Source organism: Spodoptera frugiperda, chromosome 16, assembly GCF_023101765.2.
Source record: "Spodoptera frugiperda isolate SF20-4 chromosome 16, AGI-APGP_CSIRO_Sfru_2.0, whole genome shotgun sequence".
Taxonomy (NCBI): domain Eukaryota; kingdom Metazoa; phylum Arthropoda; class Insecta; order Lepidoptera; family Noctuidae; genus Spodoptera; species Spodoptera frugiperda.
This window is the reverse complement of record NC_064227.1, coordinates 1887721-1905112: the sequence shown is the minus strand read 5'-3', so window position 1 is coordinate 1905112 and position 17392 is coordinate 1887721. Positions and strand designations below refer to the sequence as shown.

Below are 17392 nucleotides of genomic sequence, written 5' to 3'. Positions count from 1 at the left end.
GTTTAAATATTCGGACATAAGTTTAAGACGCCATTTTCAAAAAGCTCTAACCATAGACACACTCAACATGAATGACGAAAGATAAAAATCTACGCTTAAATTTTTATTTAGAAATAAGAATGTACAAACTTCCGGTGCGTCTTTTAGATTAAAATCGAGATGTAGGTAGTTCTAAATTGAGATCCATAATGTATTTTATACGACTGGGCAAGTTAAAATTTACTCGCGGACTGAGTGATACTTCTTTACATTATAAATAAATGTTAAAATTATATTGATTGTAAGTTACAATTTGTAATATCACTCTAAGTTGTTATTTCACCAGTTACTCACGTAATTTCATTTTTCGTCACCAATTATGTTATGAGATTCATATTCAATTCAGAATCAATTGGACAAACTAATGATAAGTAAGTTTTGGACTTAAAAAAGTGCGCTTTTATAAAGACATATATGTACCTACCCTTATGGGAAACAGGTGTAGAGATGTTGCATTATACATATACTTAATATTAATATAATAAAAGGAAAAGTATGTATGTCTGTTCGTCTTTTGCTGTAAAACGAAAGGACGAACCGACATGATTTTAAAGTGGGAGATTAGTTAAAGAAATGAAGTGTGTTAAGCTATAAAACGTAAAAAGGTGCCAAGCAGTGGGCAAAACCGCGCGACAGTAGCTAGTTATAATAATTATAATTTTGCAACATTGATATATAAACGAATGGAGCACAAATATTCAGAAATTGACTTCGTTAGAAGCAACGGCTGACCGCCAAGAATGTTGCCGCGAATTTACATATCCGCTGTACTATATTATTAATATTATCTGCAGATATAATATTATATAATGTTGGAGTCTGTCTGTCGGTTCGTCTGTTAGCTTTCACGCTTCATTTAAGAAATCGAACAAAATAAATGAGATGACATGGAAATCATCCCTTATAATTATGTGAATGAAAAGGCTTTTGCCATTAAAAATCCATAAATTCGTTTCGAAGTCGTGGTGACATGGCGCACACTTCTTATGTAAAAAGGTGGGGATCCAAATATTTATGATGATTATTTAGACGCCAATGACATACGGTGAAGGAAATTATCGTGAGGAAACTTGTGTTTCTCACTCGCACAACTACATAGTTTAATATCAGTGGTTTTACAGCTTAGCTACAACATCTCCAAAGGTGTAGGCAGAGGTGCACATTACGGCACGTAATGCCGTACGTAATACAATGTACACCCACTTTTCACCACCTGTGCTATAAGTCCCATGCTACTACTGAGAAATTTTCGAAAAACCAACAAAAGCCTTTTGAAAAACCGACTTTGCCCGAGACCTCTTGTCCAGCAGTCGCACTTGCGACCATTCGACAAACGAGGCAGTCACAATAATTTAATAAATAAAATAAAGCGAACGAACTCGCTCGCAGGAGCTAGTAATATATTATAATGTATTAGAAACTCGACGGGTAGTGACGTTGATTACATAAATCTCTAGAAGGCGACGAATAATGAAACGGTTGACGTAAACCCCTGGTATGTGAGATAAATACACAGGTCTAGACATGTTGCTACAGGTTTTGAGATAGTCATTCACTTATACCCCGTTTTTGAAATAGTAATTCAGTTATACCCCGTTTTTGAAATAGTAATTAAAATATACCCCGGTTCCAAAAAATCAAACAGCTATTAAAACCCTTGTCAAAGGCCATTTACGGGGACGCGTATTTACTTATTTACCTAATTTAATTGAAGAAGAGTAAGGTTTTTTTGAGGGTGGAAAATCAAATTCTCCCACCTTGGGTGAGGCGAGAAGGAGTGTCAAACGCTAACTGACTAAAAACCACCCCGTTCCTAGTCGTAGTCAAGTAATATCCCTAAAACCTCCTCCTAAGTCTGAAAAATCTAACTGAGAGCCTCCAAAAAAGAATACAATTTATGAGAAAAAGTATTCATGTGTAAAAAAACTAAATAAAAAAAACTAAATAAAAAAAGTTATACCTTTAGCCGCCATTTAATATTTACTTAACCCAGTTCTTAGCAATAGTCTTCGGTACAAAATCGTTATAAAGGGATAGTTTAGTAAAATCATTCATTAGATATCTCTAAGTAATCAGTAAAGTTAATCTCTCTTTTTGCTTTAATTTTCTGTTTACTTATAAATATTTAAGTCCTTAAAGGAGAGCCATGTTAAACAGATAATGACGATAAAAATTATATCATTGGACAAAACCTTAACATTAAGCAATAAATTATTTCATATTAAATGAACTTATAACCTATATTATTTTATCCAACCAGGCCAAAGACCTTGATACATTTTAACTAAAGTAATTAGAAGATCCGCTCTGATTAGTTTACCTCGCGTTAATATTTCTGGCTTCATTTTATTGGAATAGGTAGCTGTGTGTCACTTGGCAGTATAGACAGTCTATGAAATAGAACGGACAGCTACCCCGAACATTTTAAATGAAATAATATGTCATCACTGGTGGCGTAATTTGTAAAAAATATTTTTCTTTTTTTAATAATTGTTTTTTTATTTGTCATTTTATATTTAAATTAAATTAAATTATTGATTAATATAATTAATTAAAAAATCATTAAAATAATGAGACTAAAAAATTTATTTCCAAAAAATGTCAAGTTCAAAGTCTCAATAAAAATTCCGAAAATAAATCTACAATCCGAATTTTTTATTACAAAAAAATATCGGCATTGTTTTTCTTTTATCTAGTGAACAATAGGGAAATAAAATTACGTACCGAACTGTCGTAGTTGGAACATGATTGTTGTACACGACCCTCAAAGTGCACTGCGTGAATATAAGATCTCAGTGACACATTCAATCCACGGAAATCTTCATGTAGTTACCTAACTGTAACTAAAAATATACCGAGATATTTGGCTCCTCTATCTTATATAAAAAAACATAATAAATTCTAAATTATGTTCTATAAAATGACCACAACTGTTCACAGTTATGAGTGCTGGAAATAAAACAGGAATTGTGAGGCGTGCCGAGTTTTTTAGTAATATAATACTTCGACCGGGTTTTTTGGGAAAATTGCTGGAGAAATTTTCGTATTTGGTTCTGAGTATTTTTTAATTTTATTTTTTGATTTGTTGGTATTTTTTATATGAAGTTTATTCGTGAAGGTTTATTATTTTTTTTAATTGTAAAATATTTTTCTTTGATTTTTTTTTTGGGTTGAGTAAAAAATAATTTTATTAATTCCGCAAATTAAGTATAAAATATTAATTCTTAAAATGCTCTTTTCACATTTTAACAAAATCTATGTGTACGTGAAATAATATAATTATAAATTAATTAATATTAAATAATTAAATTAGTTTCTAAAATTTAACTTCAAAATTTAATTAATTAATTTAAATTAATAATTAATTTCAATTTACCAAAAAAAATGCATTCAAAATATTTTTAGTATAATAAAAATTTCCAATTACTCAAACCCAATTATAAATCCGTAGCATTAACAGCAAAAAACGTTTTCACTCATCATGAAAGAATTTCGTAGCACCGAACGAACCGCGTAGCACTTTCGTAGCACGAGCGACGATCACTAATAACCACGACAATTCATTAATTTTTTATTCCAAAATTTTATTTGTACTGTGTAGTGTAGGCTGTGTGGTAGAAAACTTGAAAATTCATACACGTTCCATGATAACACGGACCGATAAAATTTACCAGCACTTAAATTCACTTCACACTTAACACTTTAAAAAATATCTCCCGGATTGTACCGTACGGTTTAACGCGTGACTCGAGACTAGGCCGCCGACAGCGGGACGTGTACAACCGCGAAAATTACGTATTTATATTAAACACTAATTATGTACATATTCCGTTTTATTTTAGAAACGATAAATCGAAAAAAAATCGCAATTTTCATCTGACATTTTATTGCAATCGCACTTTTTATTTCGGTAATTTCGGTAAATTCGGCAATTTTTTTATACTAAATTAGGTATTGGAATTTATATGGAATGTGAATTTAACCGACTTAGATGAAAGTGGTATGCTGTGACGTAGTGATTACGTGATCTTTCGGGACAGGTCTCAATTTCGGCCGTGTTAATGTGTCGGCTCAACATAGTACATTTGTGCGTGTGGCCGTGTCATAATTTCTGGAGAAAATTTGACGTCAGCTGACGGCCATTATTTCTAGATACGTCGAGGAGATCATAGAAATAGTTTTCTGAGATGAAAAGAGACAGCATATAACATGCCCAGTGACGATATTTCTTACATTTTTTTCATGGAACAGGAGGCAGGGTGAACGATCAGCGCCGCCCAGGACAAATATATTATTATAATAAAAAAGAGACTGTGTTTAAAAAGAGATACGATGCATGTGGTTTCTTGCTCTTTCTTCTCCATTCGAAGCTATACTTTGGATCGAGCATCTTGCTTTACAGACGGACAGACTAACAGAAAATTCAATTTGACGTTTTCAAAGGTGCCTAATAATCCTTAAGGATTAATTGAAATAAATGCTTTGACTTTGACTTAGTTACGAATACCCTTTGCTTATTACTACACCTCAGTAACTAGTAGATCTCAGGTTTAATTAAAGGATAAGGTACTGCCAAGGTTATGGGTAAATTAGTTATAGAGGTGTTACAACCCCGTTGAAACGGAGTAATTTTTAGTCAATAAGAGTACACTCTCTTTTCTCTACGCGTCATTTGGAATTTTTTAACTCACAAAAAAGCGTATCGATATTTAACTGCCCAAAAATGGGCAGGTAAGGTATTAAGGCGTTTTTCTCCATACGAATCTCCATTTTGGAAGGAGTACCTAGTTTTACTGAAGAACATAGTAACGGTCAATTTAATTTTAACATTTAAACGTAACGTTGACTATTAGATCAATAAGTACTTTTTAACTTCACGCCTGTCTCCCATGGGTAGGCAGAGACTATGGAACGCCAATTGTTACGATTCTTACTTACCTCTTTCGCTTCATCAACCATGCAAGCTCATAGGTTAAGGGTACTTTTAATTTGGCCATTCTTTAATTCTGGTTTATCTTTAAATTGTTGTTCAAATGCACACAATTCGTCACCGCCTATTAAAATAGTATTAATAAGACAACTGTTAAGTAATATTTACCGACTGAGAATTGCATTATTGCGGAAATCAAACCTAACACCTAATTCTGAAATCCTAGTATCGGTACCGATTCACTATAAAACGCTTATCCCATTAAAGTAATGTACCAACCTTTAATAGATCAAGTTGTACCAATCTCTAATATTGTTGACGGATATTCTGCTTTAACACTATTTCCACAAGGTTCAAAATCGATTACAGACATAAAACAAAATGGAGTATGTAGACCTGCCTGTTAATACCTTCATAAAATATTATATACACTAAAACTGTTATAATAATCGACTCACGCGCATAAACGTATGAAATGGATCTAACTTGTTGAAAGGCTTGGATCTTTGGATGACATCTGTGTTCCACGTTCACTATGTATTATTGCGCATAAAGTGTTTATGAAATAATAACGACTTCGATTCCCGGTATGAGTCATTTTGCTTTGTACTTAGTATGACTGGTGTTTCGCATTAGACCCATTACGTGAGTTAATATAGATTTTAGTTTGAGGAGAAATATTATTTATTGAACATTATTTTTTTTTTTCTTCTTATATATTAAATACGCTCATTTTTTTAAGAGATAAGCAAAGATATTTGTTATAAAATTCATACGTCTACTTTTCCCCTGTAATGTTGCGCTATCTTCTACCAGCAGTTTTGCCCATGACATAAAAAAGTATCACATTATCCAAGTCAGCTTATACCCTGTCTGAATACCATATTTCACCAAAATTCGTTCAGGAGTTTCAGCATGATTGACAGAGAAAGCTATGTAAGATTTGTCGAAATTGGCGATCCATTGTCTCTTGTGCCCATGGGAGGCGTAATTTTATGTACTAGTCATAAAAGAAGGTAATCATATTGCTGTAAAAAAATTAGTTACATCAATAATTTTATCATCAATAATTTCGAGAAAAAATTTAAATCTTGTATAAAGCGTGAACTGTGTAAACAGGCATATTATAAACTGTCAGATTACATTGAGGATAAAAATGTGTGGCAGCATGTTGGTCCGGCTCCACTGGACACTCGCTCACACTAGACAATGCTCTAATACGATCACTAGTTACACGTTAACTTAAAGTATTAATTTATTCCAATGCAGTCTAGGGATCCTGTGGCATCAAGCAGATATTTTTTTTATGTGAAAGATTAAATTATATATTATTTTTATTATTTCTATAGAAGCATTATTTCTAATTATAAGTGTAAATAGTTATGTGGGCACTATGTTTGAAATAACCCGCTATTTTATTTTCTTTACAAATTGGTTTTATTGTCCCGTTAGTTTTGACGTATTGTAGTTACATTGTTCCTACATATGTATATATACAATAGATAAATAGTGTATCAGAGAAATTGTAAAAAACTTCTTTTATAAAAGAGTAACGATGGAGTTTCTTGCTCGTTCTTCTCCATTCGAAGCTACACTTTGGAACGAGCGCCTAGCTTCACTGACAGACAGACTGACGGACAATTCAATTTGACGTTTCAAAAGTGCCTTATTTAGGATTAATTGAAATAAATGCTTTGACTTTGACTTTGACTTTTCAAATTATGACCTTAATGCCAGACCAGAGATGGGATTAATGCCATCTCTGGTCATCCCTTAACCCAATGAAAAGCGCAATACTATATAATTAGAAAAAAAACCCCATAAACTAAATTATTTCCGAAAAAACAAAAAAAATAACTTTTTGAAAGGTCATCAAAAAATAAATATTTTCGTATGTACGAGTTATGTATTGAAAACAAAAGCTTACGAAAAGATGCGCAGGAGTCGATTGTATTTATAGTTAATTAAACAATACAATGTAAGGACGATGGTTCGTGAACCTTTCTGAATAATTATTATAAAAGTTATATCCTACTAATATTGACTGCCTCGTTGGTCGAGTGGTCGCAATTGCGACTGCCAGGCAAGGGGTCTCGGGTTCGATTCCCGTGTCGGGCAAAGTATTACTGGGCTTTTTTTCCTATAATATTTCCTTTATTCTCCTAAAAAGGTGGGCAGAGCTGCCCGTTTCACCAATTAATAGGGGCCAAGCCTTTTGCCATATACTGGGCACAATTCCAGAGTTCGTGCTACTACTGAGAAATTTTCGAAAAACCGAAATACGCCAGCAGTACTTTGCCCGACCCGGGAATCGAACCCGAAACCCCTTGCCTGACAGTCGCTCCTGCGACCACTCGACCAACGAGGCAGTCGTGAGTAAACCTGGGCTTACAATTTCTAAGTATAAGTTTAAAATCGCCAACCCGCATTGAGCAAGCGTGGTGATTAATGCTCAAACGCTCAAATGTTGATAACTTCTCAATGCAGTGTGACTCCTCACAATTTGAAAGGTTACAAAATGACATTCACGAAACATTTGAACTTGAATCGTTATTCAGAAACAATGAAATGATTCACGCATATTGTATTTCATTAATAGAGGGTAATGACCGAAAGACAAAAGAGAAAAATGTTCTTTTTTTAATAAAATTCTTGCATTTCAGTAATATGCAGTAAATTAAATGCATAAATACCGAAAATAACAGCTATAGCTGGAATATTAATCGATGTTTACTCGACTCCGGCATTTTGGGAGTTATCCAAAACGAGGGTAGATGTGTATACACCTTGACATATTTGATGATTCCGTGTGCACACTACCTACATTTCTTTTCAAATTTCTTATTTTTTATGACTCAAAGATTTTTTTTGCTCAATTTTGTCAAAGGAAAGGAAGTTTGAAAGCGCTGTCACTACATAGTATAAAACAAAGTCGCTTTCTCTGTCCCTATGTCGCTTTGTATGCTTAAATCTTTAAAACTACGCAACGGATTTTGATGCGGTTTTTTTAATAGATAGAGTAATTCAAGAGGACGTATTGAAGGATTTTATGCATAATACGTGCATTATATTTCATTGGACCCATGCGAGGCTGGGGCGGGTCGCTAGTTATATATAAGCAAAAGCTTGGGCATCCAAAACTCTGAGATAACATTTATCGCTTTGCGCTGGTAACGTTATATGAGAGGGTGTGGTACTTCCCCAGTTGGGCAGGCTCATTGAAGTTGCACATCGAGACTTAAGAGACGTAGATCTCCTTAGGGATGTAGTATAATAAGCACTGCACCATAAAGGCTCTGTGGCTCGGAGCCTTATAGGTATGTGTAGTAGCTACCAGGTAAGGTTTAGTGAGATTAGAATACCAACTCCAGTACAACGCCTGTTGAAGATTTACCAAAGGGGTAGGCAGAGATATCACGCATATTATTATATTTAATCTACGCCAATCTATATAAATATAATGATTATTTAATCTACGCCAATCTATATAAATATAATGTAGCTTAAGTTTGTTGGTTCGTTTGTTTAATCGCGCTATCTCTGGTTCGAATTGAATAATAAGATTGTTTTTGTATTAGATAATTCCATTTATCTAGGAATGCTATAGATTGTAAAACAAAACAGCGCGTCAAGCAGCGGCTGAACCCACACAGGTTTTACTAGTGCCTGCTTATTATGATAACATAATAAAAATATTTGAAATTTTTCAAAGATGATGTAAAGAGAAATTGTAATAAATTATACTGAAATTTACAAGGTTTCATAATTGAATGCTGTTTGGCCGTAAATACGTCGGCAGTCGGTAAGGTAAGGACGGGTCGTGTGAGCCAAGTGTCATCAAGTGACTCATTATATAGCAGTCCAGCTGAAAGATAATCAGCTGATTGCCACTTTATACTGGTTTCTGGACTAAATTATTCATATTTTATTGGTCTCTTTAGAAAATGTAACAAAAATGTAAACACAGGATTTTTGGTATAAGTCGGTAAACGAGCAGACGTATCACCTGATGGTAAACAATCGCCACCGCCCATGGATATCCGAAACACCAGAGACGTTACAAGTGGGTTGCCAGCCTTTTGGGGTAAGGAATTTAAGGGTTGTTGTGGGAAAATCAGGAATTGGTAAGATTAGGCAAGGGGGGCAATTGGGCCTCCGGTAAACTCACTTACACAACGAAACACAACGCAAGCGTTGTTTCACGTCGGTTTTCTGTAAGGCCGTGGTATCACTCCGGTCGAGCCGGGCTCTTCCTGCCGAAGCATGGCTTTCCAACAGGAGACTCCGCTTACAGGAGTTGCAGCAGTTTTGGGAGCAACAGTGGATTCTCACGGACAGCTAATCAGAATGCCAAAATTCAAAGAAGCACATAAAATACCAAACCCAAATAATTTCATTACACCGATAAAATTAAATAATATTGTAACTGTAAAACCGAATGAAACTACACTTTACATACGACTGTAAAGTAAATATTTACAGTACTTTCAGCCCTTTACGAACACAAACAAACTGAAATAATGTTGTTAAGAATTCATTGCTTTTAACATTCTTTAAAAGGTTTACGTTTAGAGTTATTTATGGTTTTTCGTACTTGTACCATCAACGTTTAGGTCAGGGACGTTGTTCTTGAAGAAGTGTAAGATCGCAGTATCTTAAATCATTATATCATGGCTAATAAGGCGTAGAAGAACGCGGTATATTATATCATGTTTGTTTCTTCTATTATATTCTATTCTTCTATTATAAATGACTAACTTCTGCCAGCGCGTCAAGCAGGATAAAATCTCTAATATCTCTTTCATGCAAAAACTACTAAAATAATTTATAAGCCGATAAACGCGTAGATGGATCACCTGATGGTAAGCAATCGCCACCGCCCATGGACACTTAAAACACCAGAAGCGTTACAAGTGTGTTGCCGGCCTTTTAAGGGTTCGGAATTTAAGGGTTGTTGGGGAATCGGGGATTGGGAAGATGAGGAAGTGGGGTAATTGAGCCTTAATCTCACTCACACGACGAAACACAACGTAAACGTTGTTTCACGTCGGTTTTCTGTCGATCGAGCCGGTCCATTTGTGCCGAAGCATGGCTCTCCCACACTTAAAATGTCGGGATTGGGATGAAATTTGGAATGAGAATAGTTTTATTTATTTAATCTTTAATGTACACAATACAAATATATAATGGTACATAAGGCGAACTTAATGCCATATGCCGTATGGATTATGGTCTGGAATAGCACCTCTTTATTCCTCTTACCACCACGGCAACGCGGACGAAGCCACTGGCAGAAGCTACAGTTATACTTTACAAAACAGGCATTGCAAGAGCTACCTACTTCATCCCACATTCCTGTGCCTAGTCAGTGTACCAAAAATATCACCCGTCCGCAATAAAAACGTTGTAATTTGGCGTAACTCTTGTGTATTTATATAAAAATAAGTTTATATGACGCTGTTATGTCGCTGAGTAATTTTTTGACATTAGTTCTCAGTCGTTCGGCCTTCCACTCAAGTCACTACTTTGACTAATGGCTTCAGTAAATACCTATTTAATTTGAGATGGAGTTTCGTTTATTTAAAATCATCGTGAATTATATATTTTATTAACGTAAGTGGATTATTAATTATGGCATTAATGAAGAGTGAGGTTATTATTTCAATGATTAATTGGTACATTATTCGGTCCACTTTTAATGATCAAATCAATATTATTTGCTAGAAAAGTGGTACGTTATAGATACTGATGATCATGGCTGCATAAACGTGAAAGTATTGCCAAAAATTACTAGACATTAGCAGAACTCTGTTATGGCCATTAGGCCATTAGCTAACCTCAGAAAAGACGGCACAGTGGCACATGCTGTCGTGCAAGTTGCACAGCGAGGCTTGTGGGAGACATTCCCTAGGGATGTGCCGTAACAGGCGTTGCAACTTGGGACTCCGGAGCAGCTTACAGACGCAGAGCGTAGCCACCGGCGTGGTTCTAGTGAGGTAAAAATCCCACACTCCCTAGTCGTTTATCCCCAAAAAGCTAACCGCCTTTGAAAGTCTACCTCGTCATACAAAAGGCCATTAAAAACCAGTATTCCAGATTTCTAAATACCTAAATACATCACTAACAATTTGCTTAAATGCAGGTCACTTACAACCGATTTGGAAGTCACTGGAAGAGGCCTAAGTTCAGCAGTGGACGTCTTGGCTGATATTATGATGGTGAATTTAATAAGTAATTGAAAATTTTTATGACTCTTTGTCCAACCTATTTTGACTAACGTAACAGTCATTCGGGTCAAGTAGGTAGTAATAAATAATAAAAATGGCGGATCTCTCTACAAACAGTAGTTGTAAAACCTTTAAATACATCAACAGATATTATACTGAACGGAAGCAATCAAACCAGTTTATGTTCATATATCTTTGTTTTTCAAATTCAAATAAAAGAAAACTAAAAGTAGTTGGTACTTGGATGAAAACATTTATTATTCTCAATACTTTTGTTGTTGTCCAGAATATTTTGTTTTTATTTTAGAAATCAAGCCTAGTTTTCGTTGACAGTGGAAACCTTAAAAGAACGCCTGCTTTTTGTGGAAAAAACTAGGGGAATGGGGAAAACCACTTCGGTGGCTACCATCTGCACCTAAAGGTGGCATCCAATCTTCTTAGTGGACCAAATAAATAAATAAATTAGAAATGAATCCCTGTCCCAAGTTCCAAGAAACATTTGCATGCCTGGAAAAGGTGGAATCAAAAATTTATTTAAAATCCATTATATCAGATGTTCCTACAAATAAATTTCTATTTCTAATCAAGATCTAAATCTCCTCCCGATCCCCAATCTCTAATCTCCAAATCCCAAAAAGGTGACGGTAACACATCTGATGTTGCGGGTGGTTATGGACGGCGCTAATGCTTACCATCACGAGATCCATCTACTCGTTTGCCGACGTATACAATTAAAAAAGAAAGAGTTTCTAGTTATAGGTTTGAAATCACCAACCCGCATTAAGCAAGCGTGGTGATTAATGCTTACACTTTCTCTGTGAGAAGAGGCCTTTGGTCCGCAGTGGCCACTTATAGGCTGATGATGATGATGATGATTCTTACTGTCTAGCCTATAAGCCACTCCTCTTACCATACAAAGAAATCTTGGCATACCGAAGAAACTTGATGAAGCAAACTGTTATATATATTCTCGCAACAATTTCCACGTAGTTACAAAATAATTTTCAATCTAAAACGTAAATTTTGTCAAACTAATAATTTTAATCCTCGACGAATTCACTAGATGGACGTCATCACGGACTATAAATCGCCATTATTATTGGAACTCTTTTCCCACTGAATGTCCGTATATTGCGGGGCCATTTTACATTGGAAGTTATAGTGTGAAACACAACCGCCTGCGCATAAATTATATGATTAAATTGCATCTTAATAACTCCTACAAAGTTGTGTGCGATGCCAAATTATAAAACCTATGAGATTTGGGACACCACATACCTTTAGGTGAGGGTGCGGTTCCATTAATAGCGGGCATGTCGTAAGCAAGAGCGAGTAATTGACAAATACTATCCTTTGATCAACATTTGTTTTCACAATACTCAAAAATTGATATTAAACAGTATTAGAATGTGCGATATATTTTATGTAAGAGTAAGTAAGAGAAAAGGACAATACGAAAAACGATTGGATGAAATCTTTACTTTTACTGCCAACAAAAATCTGAACACAGAAGACACGACATGAAGTATAATGAATCGTCCCTTATTACCTACTATAAGGTAAAATAAAATGCCATTCAATGCCAAATATTAATAAAAAACTCATGTTTTAAATTATCATGCATTCACATTGATACAAGAAAAAAAAGAAAGTACCAAAAAATATTGGACCTATCTACTCCAATTTATGGTCATATCACGAAATATGTATTATGTAACTACAAAAAACAGATTTGGACATGCAAAGGAATGAATAGTAATAATAGTACTGAATACATTAATTTGCCCCACAGAAAACCGACGTCAAACAAAGCTTGCGTTATGTTTAATTGTTTGAGTGAGATTACCATTAAGGCCAAAACACCGATTCATCAACAACCCACTTGTAACGCCTATGGTGTTTCAGGTGTCTTTGGGCATAGCATTAGCTAATAAAAAAAATCAAAGTACTAATTCTACCAATCGCTATCCGCTACCGCTTATCGCTCCGCCCGCTACAACTAGCACCGCAACTTTATAATTATAATATTTAATATAATAAAACGTCACCAAGTTTTTGGCAATGTGTCAGAATGTTAGAAAAAGTGTAAAAATGTTCAATTATATGTATCCACGGTGAGTCAGGCGCCGGCGACGCGTTCAGTTTGATATAGATTTGATTACATATATTTATGTTGACTGTAATCATAGTCTATTTTCTAGCCTTATTGCCAACCAGGTTGGGGTAGGCTGGGGCTTAGGTAGATACGAATAAAATTGAATTAGTTTTTGCTAGTGATGGCTGGTATTACTGAGTCACCCTGACTCATATATAAACCTGATTCGGAGCTGCGGACTACCTAGCGGGTTTACCGGGGCTCCGGTTCGAAAAGCAGCTGTAGGAACGGGGTGGTTTTTAGTCAGTAAGAGTCTGACACTCCCTCTCGCCTCGCCCAAGGCGAGAGAAGACATTGGTGTTCCCACCTCACAAAAAAGGGTATAGGTATATAAAACTCTTCCGTTACTAAGTGACTGACTGACAGACAATGCACAGCCAAAACTACTGGACCTAAGAAAGCTGAAACTTAGCATATATGTTCGTTTAGGTGTGTGGGGCGCACTAAGAGAGGGTTTCCCTAAATTTTCACGGAAACGGGAATCGAAGATTTATGCGTACGAAGTCGTTTGCAGAAGCTAATATATTTTATTCTGTTGTTAAAACAAATATTCACAATTTCAGACAAAAATAATCAAAGAATCTATTTTGCCTTAACCGAAAATCAAACCAGTAACCTCGCGACTCGCGACGATGTGCAACGAGGTCGTTCTGATCTAATATACATTAAAACATCATTCATCGGCCAATTCACATCGCTGTCATCGCACTAATTTTGTAGTTTGACAAAATATTCGTACACAGAGAGAAGCAAATATTTTCAATCTTTGTGGAATTTAGGTTGTTTAAAAAGTAGAAAATACTTAATAACATAATCTGAAGTCATAACATTGGTCTTACATGAAACTAAACACAAAAATTGTTGGAACATATTAAGAAAATGGAAGCAGGTTACCGGGGCTCCGGCTCGAAGCAGGAGTAGGAACGGGGTGGTTTTTAGTACCTGAAAAAAATGGAAGGTCGTGGTGGTCTGGAGGTTTAAGACCTCCTTTTTTATGGTATAAGCCGGTAAACGTACAGACGGATCACCTGATGGTACGCAATCGCTGCTGCTCATGGACACTTGAAACACCAAAAGCGTTACAAGTGTGTTGCCGGCCTTTTGGAAGTTAGGAATTTAAGGGTTGTTGGGGAATCGGGGATTGGGAAGGGGGTATCCTCAGACATGAGGGAACAACCAGAGATAGAGAGAGAGAGAGAATGACAATGAAGAAAATGCAAGGGAAATCTTTAACTCCCGTATCATCAAAATAGACCAAAGCTGCAGTGCAGTTGTAGTTACTAGGCATAAAATGATAAATGATATTTATTTTTGCAAGTTGGTTATAAGATAACACTTTTACACGTCAATCTTTGTGATAACCAGATGAGGTCGGCTTACTGCCGCACTCAGAGACATTCAATAATTACTTAAACTATTCCTTAGTAACGATTTTGTTCAGAAAACAATTGCTAAGGACTGGGTTTAGTAACCATTAAATGACTCTGAGTACGGCAGTCAGTCTTTTATTTTATAAAAAGCTTTACTGATTTTTTTATGGAATAAGTGACAAACCAAGCAGAAGAGTCAACTGACGGTAAGCCATCAGCGCCGCCCATGGACACCCGCAACACCAGAGGAGTCACAGGTGTGCTGCCGGCCTTTTAAAAAGGAGTATGCTCTTTTCTTGAAGGTTTGAAGGTCGTATCGGTTCGGAAATATTTAATAACATTTTTAAATTTATTTAGGTTCAAACTTTGAATATGGCTGGGATTTTTATTGTAAAAGCGTATGCATTGACATTACACAAACCAAGGATTTTAGTCGACAGATCCAGACCGGTTAGATCTGTCATCAATTAGTAATTATATGTGTATATATGTTATATATGTATATGTTATGTGTTATACGAATTAAATGAACGATATGTCATCGGCAATGATCTCTGACGACCGGACATCCGGTAAACACCGCCCTAGATTTTGAATACATTTTTAATTTTGTGCTAAAACAAAATTTATTTGCTCATAACTTTTCTTCAAACTGAAAGATGTGTTAAATAGCTTTTGACAGTAATAACTAGTACTTTGAAATACCTACAAGGTTAAATTGAACTCAGTTTATAACCGATTTCAAAAAAGGAGGTTCTCATTTTGACGTGTATGTATGTAGGTAAGTTTGTGCGCGAATATCTCGCGTTTGGCCGAACCGATTTTGATTTCGTTTGCAGCATAGTATTTTTTAAACTTAGGTGAAGGTAAAGAAAATTGAAGGCGGCTCCATTTTAAAAACAAAAATGTTTTCATACGAGTAGACGGATCACCCGGTGGTGGAAAGCAAACCGAGACTTTTTTTCCAACAGTTACTGCTACTTCACGCAAAAAAAAGGAATTGTTTATTTAAACTTTCGTAATTTCAGAAATAAACAAAATATTGGGAAGTTTAATTGATAGATACGGCGCTAGCTACGCCCGAGTCCAACGTATAGCCAATTATAATATTGCCACAGTTTTACGGCGCCTATTAGCCAAGGAAGTGTCACACTAATGTCCCGTGACGATGAAACTCAAATATAACTGATTATATTTAATATGCCGTTTATAATGAGCATCGTGATATGATGACTACTAGAGTATCTGCTGCCCTGGTTGAAGTGGGTTCAAATATATTTATACAGTATGGAGATCACTCATATGATTTAAATGAAACTACAAGTAGTACTCGTCCACAGAAGCATAAATATTTCATTTTAAAACAAAAACCGAAAATTATAAAATAGAAATTTTCAAGCAAAGTAGGAAATTATTCCTTATAGCTTAAGCGACTCGACGCATATTCAATTTGTAGTTCGATTAAATAGCTACCCATTTAATGTTTTAACTAAGTTTATCTTAAAGTTGTAAACACTAGTTATAGAGCTGTTTTCCTTTAAGGGGATCATTTTGTACCACCTTCCCTAAATAATAAAATTAATCAACTATTAAATTCCGTGGGATCAGCTTCATGTTTCTTAATAATGAAACTACATGCAGGTAAGAAAATAAAGATGTATTTAGTGGGTAAGTGACAGTGATTTAATTACTGTGTTAATATTTTTTTAAATAAACTTTCCTGACTAAGTACCCCATAGAACTTGTCTGACTATAGGTACTACTGACATTCATTTATTTGAACCTAAATTACTTATTACAGTAACGTAAGTAAGCCGATAACAGAGTATGTTCTCGTAACAGAGTACGTTACTGTTTGACGAGGAACTCGACTTGTTTCAAGCCATGCTAGAGGCATGAGCATTCATAAGCAGTATTCCGCGACACAAACAGAGTGATCGCACTGCTACTTTAGTATGTCTCACGAAAGTTATAATAAAATCATCCAATATTCAATGCATAATTTGATATTTTGAACTCAAAAACTTTAGTTAAGTATAGCACACACTGAAATTGTTCATGATGTTATACGATACCACATATTATAAAACTTACTTATAATATGACAGACAAAATATGGTCGTATTGTCCATAACCCTATATTATTACCTATCTCTTTAATAAATAATAAAATAGGCGTTATGTTATGTCTAGCAAAATTTTAGGCAAGAAAAAATTGGGATAGGGCCAAGAAAAAATTCATCATTTATTTTCCAGCAGTATACACGATACCTTATTTAAAACCATGTTGTCTAGCTAAAAGAGAAAGATTATGAATTTTCTTATTTTATTACATTTCCTAGGCATTATTAATTGGCTATACATTTTAGATTTTAGCTACAAGAATATAAATATTTGTGAATTTATCGTTAGATGTCCAATTAGTATCAACATTTTGGTATTTTGTTGCTAGGCATAGTCATTTACATGTTATTTAAAAACATTTCTTTGGAAATTTTATAAATATAACTGGACTGGAAAAATAATGTGGTGGCGCTGTCATCGGTTTGAGCTGTCAACGTTGAAACAAATTGAAATAGGAAAGGTTTATCATTTTGATGTGATTTATCACGTATTCATGATTAAATTATTCACATCAACAGCCTTCATATGTGTACATGAAGGTCTCTTT

The 17392-nt window shown here is 35.0% G+C and overlaps 1 protein-coding gene across 14 annotated transcripts in view; it reads right to left on the bottom strand.

Annotated features, from left to right (window-relative positions):
- LOC118280617 (filamin-A) overlaps positions 1-17392 on the bottom strand; it is a 111804-nt gene that overhangs the window by 38667 nt on the left and 55745 nt on the right. The window contains exon 1 of one of the 14 annotated variants that reach the window (XM_035600821.2): positions 3711-3824. The exons of 7 other annotated variants lie outside the window; for them this stretch is intronic. Coding sequence is in view for 1 of the 7 variants with exons in the window: in XM_035600828.2 (XP_035456721.1) it covers positions 2764-2785 (22 nt within the window). In the remaining 6 variants the exon portion in view is untranslated. Of the gene's footprint in view, positions 1-2763; positions 2920-3676; positions 3825-17392 lie in introns of those variants that run through there. 6 more of the 14 variants (XM_035600824.2, XM_035600822.2, XM_035600823.2 and 3 more) reach the window with 6 other exon arrangements.